Source organism: Tigriopus californicus, chromosome 2, assembly GCF_007210705.1.
Source record: "Tigriopus californicus strain San Diego chromosome 2, Tcal_SD_v2.1, whole genome shotgun sequence".
Taxonomy (NCBI): Eukaryota; Metazoa; Arthropoda; class Copepoda; order Harpacticoida; family Harpacticidae; genus Tigriopus; species Tigriopus californicus.
Window position 1 is genome coordinate 13672019 of NC_081441.1, and position 21546 is coordinate 13693564.

General features: G+C 42.9%; 4 protein-coding genes across 5 annotated transcripts; 1 reads left to right on the top strand and 3 right to left on the bottom strand.

The window, feature by feature from the left end:
- Positions 1–949: 949 nt before the first annotated feature.
- Positions 950–4914, bottom strand: LOC131892414 (uncharacterized). Its single transcript, XM_059242285.1, has 2 exons — positions 4244–4914; positions 950–1992 (listed from the first exon to the last, which is right to left on the bottom strand). Exons 1-2 carry the CDS (start codon positions 4912–4914, stop codon positions 1092–1094), a joined length of 1572 nt encoding a protein of 523 aa, XP_059098268.1. The 3' UTR covers positions 950–1091.
- A 50-nt stretch (positions 4915–4964) lies between these two features.
- On the bottom strand, positions 4965–5865 carry LOC131892504 (golgin subfamily A member 7-like). Its single transcript, XM_059242337.1, has one exon. It carries the CDS (start codon positions 5457–5459, stop codon positions 4965–4967), a length of 495 nt encoding a protein of 164 aa, XP_059098320.1. The 5' UTR covers positions 5460–5865.
- Positions 5866–9342: 3477 nt separating this feature from the next.
- Positions 9343–14723, bottom strand: LOC131892395 (inositol polyphosphate 5-phosphatase OCRL-like). The gene is made up of 3 exons (XM_059242252.1): positions 14093–14723; positions 13796–14010; positions 9343–11835 (listed from the first exon to the last, which is right to left on the bottom strand). Exons 1-3 carry the CDS (start codon positions 14353–14355, stop codon positions 9584–9586), a joined length of 2730 nt encoding a protein of 909 aa, XP_059098235.1. The 5' UTR covers positions 14356–14723; the 3' UTR covers positions 9343–9583.
- A 4329-nt stretch (positions 14724–19052) lies between these two features.
- On the top strand, positions 19053–21333 carry LOC131892520 (alpha-endosulfine-like). Of its 2 annotated transcripts, none has more exons than XM_059242339.1 (2): positions 19053–19212; positions 20334–21333. In XM_059242339.1, exon 2 carries the CDS (start codon positions 20381–20383, stop codon positions 20867–20869), a length of 489 nt encoding a protein of 162 aa, XP_059098322.1. In that variant the 5' UTR covers positions 19053–19212; positions 20334–20380; the 3' UTR covers positions 20870–21333. The 2 variants fall into 2 exon arrangements, with proteins under 2 accessions (XP_059098322.1, XP_059098325.1); XM_059242342.1 differs by lacking the exon at positions 19053–19212 and adding an exon at positions 19430–19453.
- Positions 21334–21546: the final 213 nt, after the last annotated feature.

Genomic DNA, 21546 nt, shown 5'->3' on the forward strand with positions numbered 1-21546 from the left:
CAGATTGAAAACACGATGCACTCGTGTTGGTAGAGATTGCCAAAACGTGCTTTATTAATTGATGGTGTCAATCTCACGGGTATCCAGGTATGACGTTGAAGTTGGAGGTGATGCGAAAAGATTTTCGTATACCACTTTCGGCTCGCTAAACGTTTGGGAAAAGAAAGCTCGATGGGTTTCAAACCTATTCCTGTGGGATTGCCCTCGTGCCTTAGTTGCGTCAGACGCAATCGTCAGTTAAGGTACAGCTTGGAAACTTTCAATCGGTAAAACTTCTCAACTGCAGAAAGTGTTTACATTTGGGATTGATGAACTGCGAATTGGATGGCTAGCTGCTTAACGGCAGCTAATCTTAACATAAAACAGCGAAGTGACGCGACATCGCTCTCAACATGGTTCAGAGATGTTCCGTGTCCAGGAAGCCTTGCGCATGACACCAGAAATGAAAAGCAAAGCAAGTTGCGGAAGCCCTGGAGTGGATTATCTTCAGTTTATGCCATACCATCATCTTCATTGAAGACCTAGTACAGAAGCTGACCTTGGCCGAGTCGGACGGAGTGCAACTGAACGCATTCTTTCTATCAAGCCTAGACTTAACCTTCATTGAATTCATGAATAGATATGTTCTCTCCAGGTAATCCAAAGCTTAATAAACCCAATAACAGTAAAACCGTATATTCAAGTTGTGTCATTCTTAATCAAGCTAGTATCTCCTGGGAATGTATAAGAAAATCGACGGTCAATCGAGGTCCAAAACCGTTGTAGGCCAAGGGAAATTAATCGGAACCGTTCAGAGTAATTTGATAATAATGAAGGGTTAATTTGTTCCCCCTGTAAGGATGTGTTCATAATTATGTAATTTTTATGTGATTGATCCCGAATTTCATCTGTAAACAGTGTAATTAATGGCCTTCTACTTGAAAGCCCATAAACGGGAAAGCAACACGAATTTCATTGAATGACCATTTTATTGAAATGCCGTATGAATTTTTCGCAAGCGCAAAACTACAAGTGAAAATGGAGCATGAAAGAGAGCATGTTAATTGTGGATTCTATTTAGTGGAGCGGATTGATTGAGAGAGAATCTGCCGTCAAGGAAACTGAAGGCTGTCCAAAGCTTCAAGGGTGGTATTCGAGGCCACTGACCCGCCATTCACCGTAGTGCCAGATGTATTTACCTCGCGGTGTTCACCTGCAAATTTAGCAGAATTCTCGCTGTCCGAATTCGACTTGTTGACCTTGTCCGCATTCGGCCCCAGATCGTCGGGTTCATGCACTAAATCCGGAAAGACCTCCTCGCCACTCACGTCATCGGCAGCCAAAGACAACAGACCCGACAAGTGTTCAGCCGCACTTCCCGAGGCATCTAGTTCAAATTCCCGGACCAAGTGATTCAAGTTCATGCCGTGCAAAAAGCCCAAATCCACATCTTCGGCCCCCCCGGAGCTCGAGGCCGTGGCGACCGAATCGCTGACCGAAGCTGCGGCCACGGCAGCTTCCTCTTTCTTGATCTCGTTGAGGATCTCTTGGACCTGAACTTTCTGCTCCTCATCCGTATCGAGTTCCAAGTTGTTGGTCGAGGAGGCGTTCGAGAGAAGCATCCCGTTACTCTTGTTGGACACTTTGGGGCCCTCGGGTTCGAATTTGATGGCGAGAGCGGCCGAGGACGAGTTGGAAGACAATCCCGTGAGACCCTTCCGAGCTTCTTCCCATAGAGCGAATTGCTGGTCCGCGTACTTGAGCAGAGACTCGTCGGGAATGGAGTGGTCGGTTTTCAGATGATCGATGAAGCACTTCATCTTGGCCAACATGAATTCGGGGACTGTGAAACCGATGAGCTCGTTCGGTTGTTGTCGGGGATGAGACGCGTAATCGGGAGATTGTGCTAGTTCCAAGATGTCTTCCAAGACCATCAAGTAAGCTTTGCCGCCAGTGGTGGTCATCAATTGGTTCTTGGCTAACCATTCCTTATCCTCCTGATCGCCAGAATACCTGAAGAACACGCGGAAAAGTTAGAGCCTGCTCATTTTGTGAATCTAACAACTCGCCTAAAGAAACGCAAGTCGAAATAGATTTCGACAAGGACCCATTACCAAACTAGCGATAAAAACGCGATTCCAAATGCACTTGAGTCTTCTACTCGAATTCATTTTTTTTTCTCTGAAGTTCCTCAAAAAAAAACCGAACTTAATTCCATAACAATATGAAAATTTAAGAACCCAGCTTTTAACATATGATTACATTAGCCTTGTTTTGTATAGTAAAAACAGGATAGGCTTCTTGCTGAACAAGAAACAGTCGAGCAAGACACTAGAGAGACGCAACAAAACTATTAAAAAAAAACCTTCCGGACCTCACGAATCAGACATTTTTCAGACTTGGGTGCCCAATTGGTGTAATTCGTTTCTTTTGGGAAACACATTGCCCCGAAATGAAATGCTTTTGTTTTGTCCACTGAAGTCTTTTAAGTAGCCCAAGTTTTAACCCTTTTTTTTGTTCGTCTTCCAGCCAAATGCCATCCACGACGGGAGCTGACATTGAAGCTGGATTCTTGGATACGGTCGTCTCCTCTCGTCTCGTCTCACCCGTCTCACCACGGTTGTCAAAAAGCCTTCTCAAGTATTGAGAGAAATACGCAAATCCATCTTAACAGTCTTACACCTCGCAAAAACATTTCGACCTTTTTGATTTATTGAATTATGGCTCAAATTTAACGCTCATATGGCGAATAGCTACCAAGATTTGTTTGGATACTTCTGATAGACTTCAAAAAGGCTTTTGAACCACTGTGGCAGTCGTCTCAATGGTGAGACGAGAGGGTAAGTAAGCTGATCATCGAAGAATCCAGTTAGGATCTGTTCAATTTGACCCACCCACTCTACTGCATTATTATTCAATATTTTCATCCTTTACCTGTGCCAGGGACTTAAAGAGAGGTTTATTCTAGAAATTCGTGCCTCTGCCGACCAGTTTTTGCTTGCTCCTGCGATTCCCCTCTTCTTTATTTTTATTTGCACTGAACTAATTATAGCCATCTTTGTTGTGATATCACATTCTAGTCATCTACTTTACTGCATTAACCGTTTTGATATTTTTTTTTATGCATTTAACAATATATTTATCAAGTCTAGCCACTATCTGTTATATATGTAATTTTACGCCATGACATGACCAAGACTCGCAATAAAGATATTATGCGTGAGTATTGAATGAAATCTGGGAGAAATGGGTACTTCATTTCTATAACTTATTACATGTCCATCTTCAAGTCTTAGTCTTGAAATGGTTGACGATGACATTTTTCCCCCAGGGTCTCATAAGCCTTGTGATTTTTTCCTCCATGAGATCCCTCTGACTGACTAATTGAGAGTTACAGCTCAACCAATAAGACAGCTCAAGTTCCTTCAAATGTTGAAATCCCATTTTCCAATGGCCCAAGGGAATCTTTACTTTACTTGAGAAAAAAGCATGATCTTGTACATGAATAGCACCACTTCTTGGGGGCACATATCATGGAATAAGATGATTTTCGATACTTGAAAGGTCCATTTTTTGCACAGGTGATAAGATTTAGTTTTAGCTTGTAGACGAATTTTAAATTGTTCTAAATTTTAGAAAAACAGTATCCCGAGAGTTTGGCAAAGTATAAAATAAAAAACGTCCCCACACCGTCTCACTTCAGATTGTATGTTTTCATAATGTGAGGAATCATCGGTTAATACATTGAAACAAAAATATAGAGTGGTTCAGTTGGAGTCTTGTAATTAAACTAATCTTAGGGATTTAAAAATTGGGCTTTATGGGCTCTAGACATGGTTGCCACTATCCATCGAATTAATCTCTTTTGTGAATGTCGAGGGAACATATGGGTTACCGTATGAAATCAAGATGTGTTAATGGCCAAATACTTTCAGTGGTAAATAAAGAGAGCGATCGTCACGCAATGCTCCCAGAAATCCCAGAAATATCGACTTTGAACGGGTTTCTTGCCAAATTGTCCGTCCTACTTTGGCTCAGAGCAACTTTAGTTAATTAGTTAATTTTCATGACATTTCATAAAATGCGAAACTATGTTCGTTGCAATTTAAGGTGAGTCACATTTTCCGGGTCAAATTAGACCAAATTAATCCTTTTCGATAGATCTTTTGATAACATAAAACTGCTGTTTTGGATACGCCGAATGGTGTACAATGTACGAAGGTTTGCCTTGCGTTATCAGAAGTTCGTGACTGATCCAACTCACTTAAAATACTCGGGATGTTTGATATACAGACGGCCCCGGGTTTGTCCGAATCCCAAGGCCTTATTCGCTTTGGAACCCAAAATGAACAACGAGTTTGGTGAGAGTCGATGGGACTCCCATTTGGGTCCTTCCCTTCTCACGGGTTTGCCCGTCTTTGACACGAGAATGAGATCCGTATTCGGTTTCGAATTCCGGTCATGTAAGTGCTCGTGGCGTTTACTATTTTTCTTCTTCTTCTTGACGGGCGATCCCAAAGGTCGAAGGCCGCCGCATTCCGCACTCGGCCTTTTCAAGCCCGCACTTTGATGAGTTTCACTAGCCTCCATTGTTTGGGTGGCAAAGAGCGTCTCCGATGCCGAGCGCAAGGCTTGAGCACACACCTCCTCCACCAAGTTGGGCGGGACGCGATCCTCGCCCAAATTGGCCAAGGCATTCTTAAATGCGGGTCGGAAAAATGCCTCGGCATATTTGCTCATCACGGCTTTGATCTCACGTGTCATATTAGTTTGCACCAAAGTCCGGACCAGATCCATGGCTTCCCGGGGATCTTGCAAGGCCGAGGCTCGAGCTCGAGCCATGGCCACGTGCGAGGCGGGCGTGACCAGACTCTGGTGAATGGAGCTCCGCCCAATGGCCTCTAAAGTCTTGAGTCGTTGACTGAACTTGGTCATGGCTGTGCACTAAACACCAACGGGTGAAGAAGGAATGCGACCCCCTCGGATTAAGCTTGATTGGTCCCCACGGGTGAGGTGGCGGGTTCGGTGAGAAGACTGATTTCGATCACGCGCAAGCCGCGCTCAATGGGATCCGTGATGAGCAAACCGCGTTTGGTCCAGACTTCCTCGTTCTGCTCGACCACAAATCGCGCCACTTTCCGCAGACACTTTTCGTAATGGGTTTCCGAGCAGAAATAGATCACGTAGGCGGTCACACAGGCCATGCAGCCTTCGCAAAAGGTCGAGCAATTGGCCTTCTCGGCCTCGGCATACATATTGTTCATCATGTTGACCGTGAACTCGAATTGTTGCTGATCAATGCGGCCCTCGAGCTCAGAGGGAAAGCGGGTCAAAAATCGCACGCCACAACCTTCAGAATAGTCGCGTTGAACAAAGATCTTCTTGCAATTATTGAAGTTAATCACAGTGGGATTGGCCGAAGCACCAGGTTGGGTGGTGACCACGCCCCTCGAACCCATTCCACCCCCCGCCGACGACATAACCTCCTTACACCCGACGACTCAAGACCAAGGCGGTGTCCTTTTAATATCCAATCTTGATGAACAATAAACTTCAGCAGGATCCTGTCTTGGATTTAAAGGCAAGAAAGGCGGTTGGGCAAGTGAGTGGCTGGGTGAGAGCCTTCAAGGCTGAAGGGAAAAGACAGAAAGCAAGCTCGATAAGGCTCAAGGCACCAGAGGGGGTTGTGGGTTAGAGGGGACATCCAATAAATTGGTCGTGGACGGAAGGAAAACGCGAATCAATCCAATGAACTGGAATCAATTGAGGGCAGGAAATTGGGGATGTTAGAGAAGATCCTTGACAAGAGGTTGGGTTCGTTGGGTTGGGCGACTCTCAGTCATTGTTTCGTGTTTATTGAACTTTTCTAGGTCTGTCCACAGAGCATCTACCAAGAGTAGTGTTATTCCAACTTTTTGTAGGACCCCCGAGTTTGATTCAAGTCCTTGGCTGGACTCTAGAACCGGCATAAAAAAAAACCGATTTGAATTGGCAGTGCTAAACTAGGCTGATGTAGAGGTTAAAGCAGTCACATTTCAAGGTCTCACATCTTGCATGGTCAATTCATTCAATAGTCCCGTGTTTTGAAAAGACCTAATGAAGATCAATCATCGTTACAAGTCCGCACTCGAGTAGTACCTTCCATAAAACTCGGGTCCTGCCAATTAGCCCAAATTCAATGGAAAATAGAGTGCATTTGGACTCAAGTCCAGCTTGCTTGAGCATCAAGAATTTAATCCAACCATTGGATAGATGGAATGGGCAACAGTTGAAAGAAATGGTTTCGACTGGTAGAAGCACTGTCTGCCATTGACTGACCTAACATTGTTTAATAGATACTAATTCAGCTGCCGTCAGAAACCACTATATCGCAATAACGCATTGCCAACCTTTTGAAGCTTGAATCTAGGGCTGAATCAAAACTCTGAATTTTACATCTTGGACAACACCACCCTACATCAGGGTTGCCAGGAGGCGGAAATCACCGCCAAATAACTCGAAAGTGGCAAAATGAAAAAGTCGTTTGTGCTGTAAAATTTCAATTGGCATTGAGCTAAAAATGTGGCGGAATATGGCAGAACGAAGAAACTTTTACAAAAGGCTCATTTTGGAATTTATAGTTATAGTTGTTGCTTTCAGTTTTTAACTGACCCTGTCTTTGATTTAACACGTTTTCCTAAATTCATTTAATGAGTTTAATGAGTTTTATTGAGACTGCAATCTACTAATTGAGCTCTTGCTTGGATTGACTTGAAACAGGTTTATTATATATGTTTGATTTTGAAATGAGATGCATATCCTCAACTTTTACTGGAATAATAAACCATACAAAAACAAGTCACAGAGGCCATTATTTTGTCGCAAAGGTATCTGGAATGGAATGAATGAGAGAGTTCATTGCAATTAGCGCAATGTGAAGTGTGGATTGGCTTTGAATAGAAATCTTTTTTTGTTCAAGTCTTGCAGTAAAATGTCTTCACTCAATAAATAAATCCAAAAGTTAAGCCAACATTTTTTGTTATTTGAGGAAAATATTTTAAACCCAAAAGTCTAGTTTATAATTCCTTTTTTCATGGTTCTCAAACTGATACATGGAAATGAAAATCCCTGTTAATTTATATTGTTGCATCATTCCGGGACCTAGATTTAGGCCTGGAGTAGTTTTATGTTTTGCAGCCTACTGCAACCTTGGACTTGGGGCTGATCTGGAGCCATTGTCAAATATTTCTCCAAATAACTTTTAAGTGTTATGGGTCATCTAATGCAAAGTGCTTTGATCTAGTGAAAAAAAAGACGGAGGGAAATCTGATGAGGGTTGGTTAAACAGTATTTGTGCTCTATTTAAAACAAATGATAACTTTGGGTTCTTTTCCAGTTTTTTGTCACATTGACTCTAAATCCAATGGTACAAGAAATGACAATCCTTTTGCGAACTGTATGCTTGATTGCTTGGCTATGTAACTAAAACGTTATGATACATTGCTAATAATAGTGTCTTGTTTACAAATGAATGAAACTGTCCAATTGTGGTGGAATAGAAATGTCAAAAGACAGTACAACAACTTTTTGATAGTCTGGCAACCCTGCCCTATTTCTGCCCAACATTGGAGTCACAGAAAAGAAAGATCCTTCACCAAAAAAACTAAAAAAACAAAATAGATCCTTATGAGTTGGAGATGAAAAGGTTTTGTTTTAAAAAAAAACTATATCTTCCTTGATTTCAAGACATAAAAAAGTTTGAAGGTAATTTTATCCCAGAATATATTACAACTTTGACGTTTCTCAATTCTGACCATCATTTTGCTTGTTTTCTTGGTTCTATCTAGAGGGCTAATTCTATCGTAAAGATGGTAGAACTGCTAGATAGTACAAGAATCAGATGTTGCCACTTTGAAAACTAACTCTTTATTTCAAAGGCTTCAAAAGCTTGGCTCGACACATTAATGCAACAAACCTGAACAACCTAGCTGTCACTCTTCTTTGCTTAATTTCAATGGCACGTCTTCAGTTGATTTAATTCGGCAGGCAGCTTATAGCCTGGATATCTTCACTCGGCCAGTGGGTCGTCAAATCAGGGGTGCAACTGGATAGGTTTAACCATTAAGTTATTTCTCAAGAAAGTTGAGAAAATCCGAAACAAAGTATGAAAGTGCAAAAACAAATTGTAAAAATGCAAAAAGATATGGCAATAGCAAAAAGGTTGTTTTGCTCCGATCTTCTTTGTTGCAAAATGCCAATAACAAATGTATTTTCTAGGTTATCCATTAAGTTTTTCCATTTAATGCTTGAACATAGAGATGGAATTCATTGAGCACTTCCTCAGTGGAAATTCACCAGATCAGGAGGGAACGCATAGCTCCACAACACCTCGCTAGAAGACGTTCGATCTTCGACCGAGCTTTAAGTGAACGCGTTCATTTACAACTGACGTTATTCCATGGAGGAAAATCAAAGACAACATGCCCAGCCAAAGCGCACTGTGCATGCATTGGATTTTGACATTTTTTCCATTTTATATGCTTATCTAGGCACTTAGCATTATGGTATTGAGCCAATTTGATAGTGCCTTCACCGAATTACACCAATCACGTTCATTTTGTTGGGTTTTGTAACACAGCTCACTCAAAATCACTCGATTATTGAAAATTCAAAGGGCAGATGTTGCAAGTACTCCCTCCTCAAAATGCCCAAAAACTCCCTCAAAAAGGATGAACTAAATATAAAGGAAGCAGCAAAGGACCCATATGACCAAAGACTAAAATGTTTGAAATTGTGAAACAATTAATTAAAAATAGAAACCGAGCCGTAAAGGGAGGAGGAAGTGGATGAAATAGCTCAAAAAGAGTGTGAAAGTGGTATTTTTTATCTTCAGGTTTTAAGTTTTTCCGAGGTCAAGTCATAACTACAAGGCGGGGAGCAATCTGATGGAGGGGGCGTACTGGTATTAATTCCCTGGACTAGCCAACTACAGCCAAATGGGCAGTAGGTCCCACCTGGAGGAAAACGTAATGTGTTGACCCATTTCCCCATGCCAATTCTCGACCCTAGCCTTCTCGTCCATTTTGTGGTGGTCCAAGATCCAATCCAATAATTCTTCAAAATGTCGAAACCAGGCGACAGATTATCTCTGGTTCGCCAAAGTTTCAAGTTCGATTCCCTTTCCCGACCTTTTTCTACACTAGTCCACCCACGTATCCAGGAGCATTCGAAAAATACGTATTAGGTGTTCCAGTACAGCTATCTGATCGAGTTGAAATTAGCAGAATATTAAATTAAGTCTCGGTAAACGGTCGAAGAAAAACAAACCATTGGCAGCAAAGTTTCGTGCTTTGTGACCGATTCTGCTGAGAAATAAGCCTAAAAATCATTAAGACATGTTCATATTTGTCAAAGAAATGACCCACCTTTGGGATGAAACGGTTAACAAGATGTCATGATAACAAGTAAAATGATTTTCTAATGGGAATAGTCACAATAGCATTAGGCAGGCATCAATGAAGATCGATCGTTTTGAAGAATAAGTAAATAGTTTGATTGAGAATCCATTGTACTGTCAATGTCACGCAGTACAGACGTAGGATGCGGGTTTATGGGTCTGCCTCGGTTAATCATCCGGCTCGTTGATCAAGAAATGGTGCACGAAACGCGCCTTCCGGTGGTCAAGGAGCTGCTGATTGGTTTTGGCACGCAAACCCGACCCGAAATTCGTGCCGGGCGGATCTCGTAGGAAGATGCCCGCGAATAAAGTGGCCATGATCTTTGGGTCGATCCCGTTTTGGGCCGAATGTCGGATGACCTCTCGAAGGAAGGCTGTCATATAATTAAACACGTTCTTATGATTCTGAGGCAGTTGCGAGATGACTTGTTTGCATTGCAAGTAATTCGAAGAGACGTCCAAACAGCGACCGTACAAAGTGAACGGCAAGATGGGTTCGCGGAGCGATTCCAGGAATAAAAGAAGGGTTTCAGCCGCCGAATGAATGGACACATCGGGTTTATCCACGGGCAAGCCCGTATCAAGCCAATCTCGAATGGCCAAGATCTCTTTCCGAAGACCGGGTTGAAGGAAGAGCTGTTCCTGATCCAAACCCAAGGAGGTGATCAGGTCGCAGAGGAACCATAATTCTTTAGGGACCGGGTAGGGCTCTTCCCCGCCAATGGAGATGGCCGATCCTGTGCAAGGGGGTTTCTCGAGATCCATAAGAGCTCCTACGGAAAGCTCAGAAATGGGCACGGTCATCTGACAGAGGGCATTAATTGAGGCACCGAAACAGCTCTTCTGGTACTCTCCACTGACGGTGATAAAGATGTCCTTCCCACCCACAAGATGAAGCACCAGGATGTCGTACATTTGATCAGCACCCGCATTGAGCGGGCCCGCCGTCGTTTTGTCCACGTGGAGCTCCAGAGCGATATCGCTCTTCTCGCCCGGCATAATGAAGCCCGTGCTCGGCTCCACGGTCAACCAAGCTTTACAAATACTAGTGTCGTTCAACTTTTTGATGAACTCATACTGCACGGGTACTTGGCCCGTGTTGGCCACTGTCAAGGTTTTGGTGTAGGTCTCCAAGAACTGGACCTTTCCGTCGAAGATGATCTCGGTGTTCTCGACGGTCACTTGGGGCAGGAATTCGTTCTCGAGCCGGTCCAGCTTTTTCATGACATCCTCGTAGATCTTGCGGTACTTGACCGGATCGATGACCTTGACACCCGCCTTGAAAACGGCGGACACGGGCTTGTGGTCGCTGACCTTGAGCTCCATGTGACTCCGATAAGCGATCTGCTCAATGTAATCGCCTCGCCACAGGATGCGGTCCGTCCAAGCTGGAGCACGGGCTTTCTCGCTGGTGTCCCACATGTCGGTCCCGGGATCGAACTTGTACGTGGGGATGAACGTGATGTCGCCCTCTTTGTAACCCGTGAAAACGCGCCGCTGCTTCCTTTGCTGCAGAAACTGGTCACTGAGCAAAAGGTCTGGAATGTTGTTCTCTTGGAGGAGCTCCTTGACGGTGGCCGTGTCCAGATCGGTGATCCGATAGTTGAGATCGCCCAACCAGAAGATCTGGTCGTGGTCCTTGATGGACTTGGTGGGAACAAAATTCTGGAACACCATGCGGGCGCAAATGTCATGGTAGTCCTGATTGCGGCGCTCGAATTCGGACACATGGGCGGCTAAGTGCGAGTTCACGAAGCATATGCTCGTGTTGTGAAACTCGAACCGCACAGCCACACCCCCTTTGTTGCCCAACTTGCCCATGATGCCAGTTCCTACTGTCTCGGAGGTGATCTCGTGGATGTGCTCCATGTGGGTGCTCTTGGCGAACACGATGAGCATCATCCCGACCAATCGTACCAATTTGACCCGTTTATATTTGGCTTGCGGATGGAGCGAGGCGAACACGATGGCCTGCCACTCATCCTCTTTGATTGACTCATTAAACACGAACGCCTCCTTACTTAAATCCAGCTCCTGGAAGCCGATGGCGTAAATGTCCGGCGGGTCTTCATCCACGGCTAGCCACGCTTTGACTTGGGAGATGGGCGATTGACCGTTGACGTTCCACGTGCCGCAAAACACGGTGAAGGTCTGCTTGTGGGTGAACTGTTCCTCCTTCAAGGCCATTTGGTATTTGACCACAGATTCACGGGCGGCAATGGGGGCAGCCCCGCCCAAAGCGATCTCTTGTCGATTGAGCGACGTATTCGGACTATCATCGTCAGCATCGAGGTCCACCAAGGCCGTATTGCGGCCAGATCCGGAGCGAGGCTGCGGAATGGGGGATGCATCGAGGGTGGGAGTGTCACGCCCCTCGCCTACCCTCATCCGTTGGGCCAAATCACGAGAGAGGGCTTCATCTGCCAAGAAGGAAAAGAGCCGGGCATTAGTAAACATTTTAATACCCTTGGATTGAAGTTAGAAATGTGGTGTTTAGCGATGGACCCGAAACGGTTTCGGTTATTGTGATCGAAAAAGAAAACAGTGAAGCAATTGTGCTTGGCTCAGACAAATTGTGCTATGTCATAAAAGGAACAAGTAAGAATTTTTGTTTTTTAGATATCTTAGATATTTATTTTCAGAATTCGACAGTCAGCCAAGGTAAGCAGGCAATAATACCATACCAACATGATGTTTCTATTGTTTCTATTGTTTCGCATTATTTTCTTGAGCATGAGTTGATTAGGAGCGACATCATGTCTCTTTGAGTTTGTGCATTTCTTTTTACAATTCCAGATACTCCCTTTTCTTTTCAGCCTCCTTTTTTTATTTTGGGAGCTAGGGTCGGAGTGGTGAACCTCGCCCGGCCAGCGAAGCTAGCCATTACATCGACAATATAAAAGAGTTCCCATAGACAGTGCCGTAGACCGTATCAGATTTGGTTCTTTATCAGTGTGTGTGTGGTTAGCGTCTAAACGTTTCCTTGAGATAGGTCGGGGGAGGAGAATCGAACCGGGGACCTATCTCATTCTAGGAAACTGCTCTAGTTTCCTCCTTTGCCCCCAAAAATCTTTTTGGGACTTATCTGAAGTGTCTCGGAGTGAGGTATTGAATTTTATGAATGAAGTACGAAACTGTAGATCTTGTCCATAGTCCAGAAAAGAGCGATATGCTGGATGAATAATGTGAGGTGGTTATCTCACACTGAATCTTTGTTTCATGAGTCCAAGCTCCTAAAATTGTACGATTTTCGCACACTTGAAATCCTTCCAATGATGAGCCAGTTGTGCTTGGAAGAACTTCCACTATGTTTCAATATTTTCAAATGGAAAAATAATCCTCGGCTTGTCGATTGGAGGTCAATCACTCCAGCTACCAAGTCGGGACTTTTACAAAGACTACCGAACTTTGCTTTTCCCAACGAGTGAAATAAATTTCAACCACCCAGACATTGATCTAACCAGAATAAAATTCACCCAAACAATAACAGATTATCTTTTACAGAAGTACTCCCTTGCTCCTTGCAAACGCAAGAATTGCTATGTATGCCAACAAAAATCCTAAGAAATGATTTTTATTTTTCTCTTTCATTACCATTATCCGCCACTCAATCTCATCAAAACACTCAGTGCACCAAATACAACTCTAAACTTATCAATTTTCGTCTTATTCTTGAAGCCGTTTCGCATTTTCTAGTAAACATGACAAATTAACACTTACAATATATGCTTTGCTTAGTTTTTCATGTTTTTCTTTCTATATTTTTTTTCTTGGTCCCTTTCTTTCTTATAAATTCGAACCGATATGAAGATTTCCTACAAGCCTTTCAATTTCATTTTGTATTTCTTCCAACTCAAGTTATTGTGTTGCAGCTTGGTCTCTGTAACATTATTGACTATCTATGTCATGTCTTCTTTAACTTGCCCAGGTCTTGGTGAAAACAAGCTTTTGCTAACCCAGAACCTGAGGAATTATATGCTCATGAAATTGCTGATATATTAAGATGCTTAACTCAAAGATTGCATGCTGACATTATACAATCATGATCAAGGTGCTCCTGAAATAAATCCATCTATTATTGTTTTAGTACTTTTGGGCATTATGAGGAGATCTTTTTGGTTTTGATCGAAAACCATCTCGATCTATCACTAATTCCCGTCACTGTCCGTCCAAGTACAGAGCCATTGAAGGCTTCATCTAGCACGAGGTTAAATAGATCGATAAACCAAGCCGTACAAGTGACATCCTCGTCCCCAAATAGAAGATAAGAAGTATGCCATGTCCATTGGATGAAGCCAAAAATACAAGCAAACCCAGGCTGTGTGACTCGTCAAAAATGGGGCAAAGACAGTACTACGTTCGGTGTGGATCAAATCTCACCCGTCGTTTTAGCCGCGCGTAATTGGTTCAACCAGGTCTCCGATGAAGGCGAGGACGCAGCAACTTTACGATCCTGCCGCATCAGATCGGTCAGGCGGTAAATCTCGGCCACAAAATTCTGCGTATGGTAACCCGGTAACATCTCCAACATGATCTTGGTGGACGAGCCAGATTTGATGTTGACCAACACGGCATCGCCGCTCTCAATCTCGCATCTGCAATGAGACGACCCAAACCCAAATCAATGAAGGTCCGTTCTTGATGGCGGCAATGCATTAATGCCTAGGGCGGTCGTACTTGAGCTCTTTGTCCACGGGGATGACATCGTCAATGGCCAAATCCTCGACCCGACCCACGGGGAACGTCTGCGACGTGAAGATAACCAAAGCGTATTGACCCGAGCTCACGCCCACCACCACGACCAGGCGTCGGGATTGGACCCAGCCTTGAATCAAGCCCCCTTCGGCCAGGACCTGGCCTTTGAGGCCCAATTCCGGACCCGAACCCAATAGGCGGGCCAATTTGGCCTCCACAATTCGCATTTGATCGGCCGTGGTCATTGTTTTTCTCCTTCTTGGAATCACTGGGATTTGGTAGATCAGTCCTTGACAGTCGAGCCAGTAACGGGGATCAAGGACGGCTCATCCTGCCCCCAGGGATCCTGGTCACAGCCCGTGAACAGCAGGAGGACAAGGGAGGTGGGATGGGTTTACTACCTGGATAGCTAGTTGGGCGGCACACAGAAGGAAGGTCTGAAGGGACGAGGTCACACTAAAGATCCTGAGATTCGTTACTGGGAGTGTCACTCTATGTATGTTATTTTGCGGATCAATGAGAGAGACTGATTTTCGATCTTTCACTGTCAGCTGTTGCGGCTGCATCCCCAGCCATACCCAAAGCTCAAGTCGATCTTCAAGTGTAGTCAATGGTCCATGACATTTTTAAGTCAGTGTGAATTCCCTCAGTTTTGGGCCATGATCTGCGATTATGGATCTGCCATGGCTTGTGCAAGTGTTTACATACCAATTGCTGTCCTTGTATTGAGCATTGTCCTAGAAGAATTGGGAGTAGAGCCATCACCAGCATAGCATAGTAATCGCATCAGTTATCTGCTCTGTTCTGGCTGTCATTCTTTACTGTTTCTGAAGTTGGAACAGGAGAGATCACCAGCCCCAGAACTTCATTGGCCACCCAATCAGCGGCCCTCGCCAGATTTGAGGTACAAGATATGAAATTGGAGCATTTCTAGCTTGACATATTCATAAACACTCCTTGTTTAACTTATCCAAACCATATAACCTATCTATACTTGAGTTCAAAGCCTTTCATCAGTTCCATGGTTGTTGAGGAGCCTCTGTTTAAACAAGTACCCTAAATCAGAACGTGGACAAACAAACAAAGAAACAAGAAAATATGCTCTAAGATGCCATACTTTATCAAGAGATTAGATGAACAATTTAATGCCCAAGTACTGTGACACAATGAATAATGTTTGAAAATTTGGCAAGCCAAGCAAGAGAGCTGCCATCTGACTTCGTAACAAACAAAACAAACAAACAAAATGAATCAGCAATTAACCCTTCCAGGAGATGTTTCAACTTCTCTTTGGGTAAAACTTCTAATAATTATGACACGAAAATAATAAAACATTTACATGAGGTTGTGTTCAGTGTGTTTTATAAAGCAACAACACTTTGGCAATCACTTTTTTCAACAAATAGTATTAGGAAGAGCACAGTTTCACAAGGTTATTAGTGACTGACTCTAAAAATGTCACTTTTTTAAACCCACCATCAGCCTTTTTAGCACAATTTAATGGAAAAAGATAATGCTGAAAGTAGTTGGAATGTTATAAATTTACGAAATACATTTCTCTGTTAATCCCTATTTGGATGTCAGAAGTGTTTGCAATTATAACCTTATGAGATTTGAAAGATCTCTAAGAAAGGTTGGTGGTGTATTAAAATAGAACAAAATAGAAGTAGCAGTTGTCTGATGAGTAGGGTTCTTAAAATTATGCATAAAAGATGACCTCAAAATGCAAATAAAGATGCAAAACAAAGCAAGCCCAGAATTCAAATAAGAATGCAAATAAACGTCAAAGATGCTTTATGTTATTACGGCATACTTAGATATTGTAAGCAATTTGTTAAGCTGGTCACAAATATTCTCATAACAGTATGCTCCAATTCCAGTGCATCAGCATCTGAACAGTAATCAAAGACTAAAATTCCATAAGAACCACATGTATTGTCAATAAAACAACTATGACTTGTTTCTCCCCCCCCCNNNNAAAAAAAACACAACAGAAGTGGTGCTAAAAAAACAGAATAAACAAAGTTTGCTGTTAAAATACGAAATTCTGAAGTTGGAAAATTAAGCCAAAAAACAGCTGTTTGCCTAAAAACTTTTTTTAATGCATGTGTAAAAGTAAAACTGTGACAATGTACCCAAAATGCAATGCTACATGAACCATTCCTTGCATGGGTTAATTATGTGGAACTTGTTCAGCAAAAAATACCTTTTAGAAGTCAGGCATCTTAAACCGTATTCTTCTATTTCTCTGTTTGTTTGTCCGCATCTAGGGGAGGGAGAGGAGAATGAAAAGAATTATTGGTTCAGTGAGCTTAGTCCTTAGACGCATGCCTAATTCCCATGCAAGCTGTTTAGCCGTCACTAGCTTTAACAGTGCCACTATGTAACTGAAGATCAAAAGCACTAAAATTTTCTGAAAGTGATAAACTAGAGGGCAGAATTTCGAACAGTAGGACTTCAAGAAAGATACTACTACATAATGGATTTTTTTGGGCGCTCTTATAGCTCATGATACAATTCTATGTCGCAATACTACATTTCAATTTTTTTATACTTTCGATATCAGGCTCAAATTGCAATCGTATTTTTTTTCTCGTAAGAGGTGCCAAATATGAAGACACTGATCACTCTAGCTGAAGGTTCTCTTGGGCACCTCAGAAAGTAAACAATCCGAGGGGAGGGGAGTGACGTCATAGTGAATAGAAGAAGGAGGAGAGCACAGAGCGAAAACATCGCTCTAAAACAGATTAGTACAAATAAGAAACCCAATTGGGCGTGATTATACCCAATGGTGGGTAGTAGTGTAATTTTGCCTTTCACCCTTGAAGCAACCATACTCACTACTCCTCCGTTTTTTTATGATATGGATGCTAAAGGTTACACCCAACACAGGGTACACTAACAGGCTTGAAGAATCTTATCCACAATATTGATAAACTTTTCTTAGAACGTCATGACTTGCAGCAAGCAATTTCAATACAACAAAGGCAGACAAAAATAACATCTTTTTTGTTTTAGCTCAATTTTGAATGCTTGAAACATTATATTCTGTAGATACACCTTTGGAAAGCTCTTGTTACCATTCAATTGAGCTTTTGGGATTATTATGTCCACCATTGTTTTTGCATTTGATTGCATTATTATAACATGCAGAAATGATAAACTCCGACAAGTTATTGAAAATACATGTTTATAAATCTTATGTTAAGATTCTTTTATCTTTGATTGAGCTGACATGTAATTAAAGAAGCCTTGCTACAACTGACCATGTTAGAATCTTGCAGGTGAAAACATTCCATGCATACTAAGCCAAATTTGAAAAAAAAGATGCAATCTTAGAATGGTTCAACTAAATGAATAGTTGTTTAAGTTTTAGACGCAAAGTAATTATTAGAGCACGGAAAAATGAATCAGAAGTCTTACAATCATGTTCAAAGCTAAATTCAGAGTTGAAGTTTCCTTTTTCGTAAAAAATATAATATTTATCAACCTTCAAAGACTTCATCACCTCTTTGTTTGGCACAAAAATTCTCTGGATGCATCATTAAACAATATATTTAGGGCATTTGATGTATCTTGTTCACATCTTTTGTTTCATTTTGTAAAGTTTGCATGAGGGAATAATTTTCAAGAACTAATAAACAAATTATGAAGTGAAAGTGTTGAAAAACTTGATTACTCGTTGATATGATAATATGCAGGAATTAGAAGACACATTTTGCCCATGAAAATTCAAATTAATTCAATTTGGTTTACACCTTTGAGCCCTCCAATCTATATGTCTCCCCCCCCCCCCCACCCCCCCCCCCCCTCCCCCCCCCCCCCCCCCCCCCCCGCACACTCACACATGCTTTTTCTCATCAAAATTAGAGATTCTGATCTAAAATTAAAAAACTCTCCAAGCCTTGGTAAAAATAAAAAAAAAATGTATTTATAGATGAATTCATAAATGACATTGTTTTTATGAAACTAAACAAATATATGTAATAGTCTTAAGTCAACATATGTCAGGTTAAGTATTCATGATTCCATAGCTTTTTAAGAGTGTTTGTAAGTTATGATAGTTGGTTGATTTAGAACCCATAAAGAGGGTCATTAGAATATTACATTGACTGATCACAAGTTGAAAAAAATATCTTTTGATGAATTTTTAAACCAAACTGCCTGTCGTAAATCTAGGTTTAAATTTTATGAATTTAAATAATAATATTAAACAAATCACATTAATAACATCAAATCTTCATGAAACTAAGGTTTGATCATATATTGGCCCTATATTCAGCAAGTTAAGTAAGTTAACAGTTCCTGAATTTATTCATGACTGTGTTTAAACCTTCTCCAAGCTTTTTCAGTGATATATATGAAAAAAAAATAAATCATGTTGACAGAAAACATAAGTTACTTATCCAATCATTCCAACTTGTATCATTCAATTCCAATCTCAAGATGGCAGTTTAAATTGTATGAATCTGGTTCTTGTACTCAGTTTACAGCTCAAGTCCATGATCATGTTGCATCTTTTGACATTTTTCCACATTTTGGGTGCGTTTTGATTGGTCCCATTATGTTTTTTCGAGATATATTGCTAAACATATAGCCCAAATCCGCTCATTTCGCAGCCTATCCTACCCTCTGCCATTTTATATCTAGTGACGTCACCCACTGGCATCGAGCGCCTGCCAAGTGCGCAACCGTTGCTGTCTAGCTGCAAGAGCCATCAGCTGATTCAGGCTTGCCACCAAAATGGTGTAGATAGAAATTCCAGCCATTCTTCAATCGGCTCGGGGGCCCTAGACTCCACATTAGACATATTTTTTCCCCAACATCAAGACACAGAAGTTGTTTTTTGCCCAGTGTTTCATCATCTGACTTTCATAACCACATGTTTCAATTATAGACTACGACGTGTTCATGTCAAGTACAATCGATGTAGTTGAAATGGCATGACTGTCGCCCTAAACTGAACTCTCAAGGAACTTTTTGGCCATCAAGGTGAAAAACGACCCTCAACCTCTTGTGAAGCCGTTATTACGCCAGCCTCCGAGTTCATCCCATCACGCCCCACCCTCCCCGTTACCCGAGCCCGGCCAAGTGACGCTTCGGTGAGTTAGGGAATCCGTGTGATCCACTTACTTTCGATCCCACAGTTTCAGATGAGAATAATCCATCGATGGATCGATTCAATCATACGACCTTGAACCAAACGATATTGGCTGGTTAGTTAGTTCGCCTTGATCAGGAATGGACGAGGAAAAATAGACGATGATCAAGTGCCAAGGGAAAGGCCGGGACGGATTGGCATTGGACTTAGTACGTCGAGCGACTGGAAATAAATCGACTGGTGTAGGTTCAAATTTGGGCTTCGGCTAGGACGTTTTGAAGCTTGGCAGTCACTTTTCCCATTTGGCGAAAAAAGGAGCGGATTGCTTTTAAAGTGGAGGTCGTTCTGTATCCCATCCCGTCGATTACCCAAATTGCATTTGGACAGAATCTTTAGTGGTGGAACAAGTGATTAATTTGAGTTGTTTTGGGTGGCAGTCAATTTATGACATTTGTTGGCATAGATATTGAAACGAACAGCAGGAAAGGTTGATTGAGGTGGTCAAATTCCATGACTAAGGTTAGTTGAGGCCTTTGGTTTGATTTGGATTTGGGATGCCAGAGCAAGAAGGACGAAAGACATGAAGACCTCATTCCGATTAAGCATTCAGTGCGCGTTTGTATTATATCGGATAGCAATCAAGCCACGAATGTTTTCATGATATATTCAATTAGCGTTGAGTTTAAGGAACTCACAATGCAAGTTTCTGCCGAATTGGGGCTTGGGTTGCCGAGTAAAAGTCAAATAAAAGTGGGTTCTGTCTTAGCACTAGCGCGTGTTATTCGAAGGAAAAGGACACGGGTTTAATAAAAAATTGTTTGTTGAGCGGTTGGTTTTGGCTAGCTCTTATTTTTTCTTTTTGGGTGGGGGGGATTTTTCACGGGCTTTATTTATTTTGAATGGTTAGTTCAAACATGATATTGGGTCTGCTAACGAATTTGATTGCCCTAGTGGATTGCCTGACAGTCAACTATCTAGAAGAATTGAGAATTGAAAGAAAAAGGTGTCCTTTCTAATACGTACAACGCTTTGATTGTCCGATGGCGATATGGGAGTAACTTAAATCCCCCAATGGTCAGCTTATCTACGGTTGGTTACCACAGTCGACTTGATTGGTTTTAGGTTGCGATAGATTGATCCATCCCTCATCAATCCAGGAGCCAGGCAAGATGTCCTCCGACCAATCCGAGATGCCTCCACCCGAGGTGCCCATGTCCAAAGAAGACAAGGCCAGTATCGAGCGTCAGCAAGAGGAGAAACTACGACAGAAGTACCCGGCCGTCAATCGGCCCGGCCCACCCGGAGGCGTGGCCTCGGGTGCAGGTGGCGGCGGCCACTCTGCTTTCCTCCAGAAGCGTCTGGCCAAGGGTCAAAAGTACTTCGACTCCGGCGACTATCAGATGGCCAAACAAAAGAACCGCGGCGGTTTGGGCGGCGCAGGTCCGGCTGGCCGCTTGGTCATGCCCGTGTTGGCCCAACCCTCCACGGGCGATACCATCCCTACTCCGGAATTGGTGCCGGCCCGCAAGACCTCGATCATTCAACCCCTCCATGACCACTCTCAGTCCATGCACTTGGCCTCCGACCCGGCCCACACCATGACGGCCGAATCCGGCCGGCCCATGCCCAATCCGGCCGTGCCTAAACTCACTTCGTGAATGGTTCACCTCTAGGTCAGCCCCGCCCCGCCCCTCCCCTCGGCCGCTGTCGCTCGTCTCCTTCCCTTGATCGTTTCTCCTGATGCTGGTTTATCCACACCTTTAGACGTGGCTCATCCTTCTTTTTTTTACGCCCCTCCTCGAAACCCACCCACTCCAATCATTCGATCAGAAAAGACGCTCATGTTGACAAAGACACCCGCCCAACCCCCTGAAGATTACTATTAACCCAATATGCTAATCATGTACGTCATCCTCATCTCCCATCTGTGTCGCACTCACTGAATGTATCCTTCGCCGTGTCTCGATTTTCCACGAGCCTTCCTTTCATGAGTTTTTAGCAGGCGGAGACGAGTCCAGAAACAAGTTCTGACCGTGTCGGACAATGAACCATAAGACATCAACATCATTAATGTTGTTCTGTGTAAGAAACCCGACAATAAAGCCACATATGTGTACGCAAATCACGGTCTCAAAGGTATTATATTTCGTGTCAAAAGATCAAGTCCAACCCATCGTTTTGCGAATGTTGAGCCGCAGCGCCGGAAGCGCTTTCTCGTTTCCACTTGACCGCTTCTTCCTATTTCTCCTTCTCGATGACCATGACGTGCTTGTCGATGGTACTGCTTGGTTGCACCACCCCCAACCTGATGGTGTCTACATTGGTGGCCACTTCC

Excerpts from the sequence above, each read along its gene's own strand:
- LOC131892414 (XM_059242285.1), bottom strand. The coding sequence starts at position 4,914 with ATGACCAAGTTCAGTCAACGACTCAAGACTTTAGAGGCCATTGGGCGG. Across the intron at positions 1,993-4,243 it reads AAACATCCCGAGTATTTTAA|GTATTCTGGCGATCAGGAGG; the intron begins GTGAGTTGGATC and ends CGTGTTCTTCAG.
- LOC131892504 (XM_059242337.1), bottom strand. The coding sequence starts at position 5,459 with ATGTCGTCGGCGGGGGGTGGAATGGGTTCGAGGGGCGTGGTCACCACC.
- LOC131892395 (XM_059242252.1), bottom strand. The coding sequence starts at position 14,355 with ATGACCACGGCCGATCAAATGCGAATTGTGGAGGCCAAATTGGCCCGC. Across the intron at positions 14,011-14,092 it reads CCCGTGGACAAAGAGCTCAA|ATGCGAGATTGAGAGCGGCG; the intron begins GTACGACCGCCC and ends GTCTCATTGCAG. Across the intron at positions 11,836-13,795 it reads ACGCGCGGCTAAAACGACGG|ATGAAGCCCTCTCTCGTGAT; the intron begins GTGAGATTTGAT and ends CCTTCTTGGCAG.
- LOC131892520 (XM_059242339.1), top strand. The coding sequence starts at position 20,381 with ATGTCCTCCGACCAATCCGAGATGCCTCCACCCGAGGTGCCCATGTCC.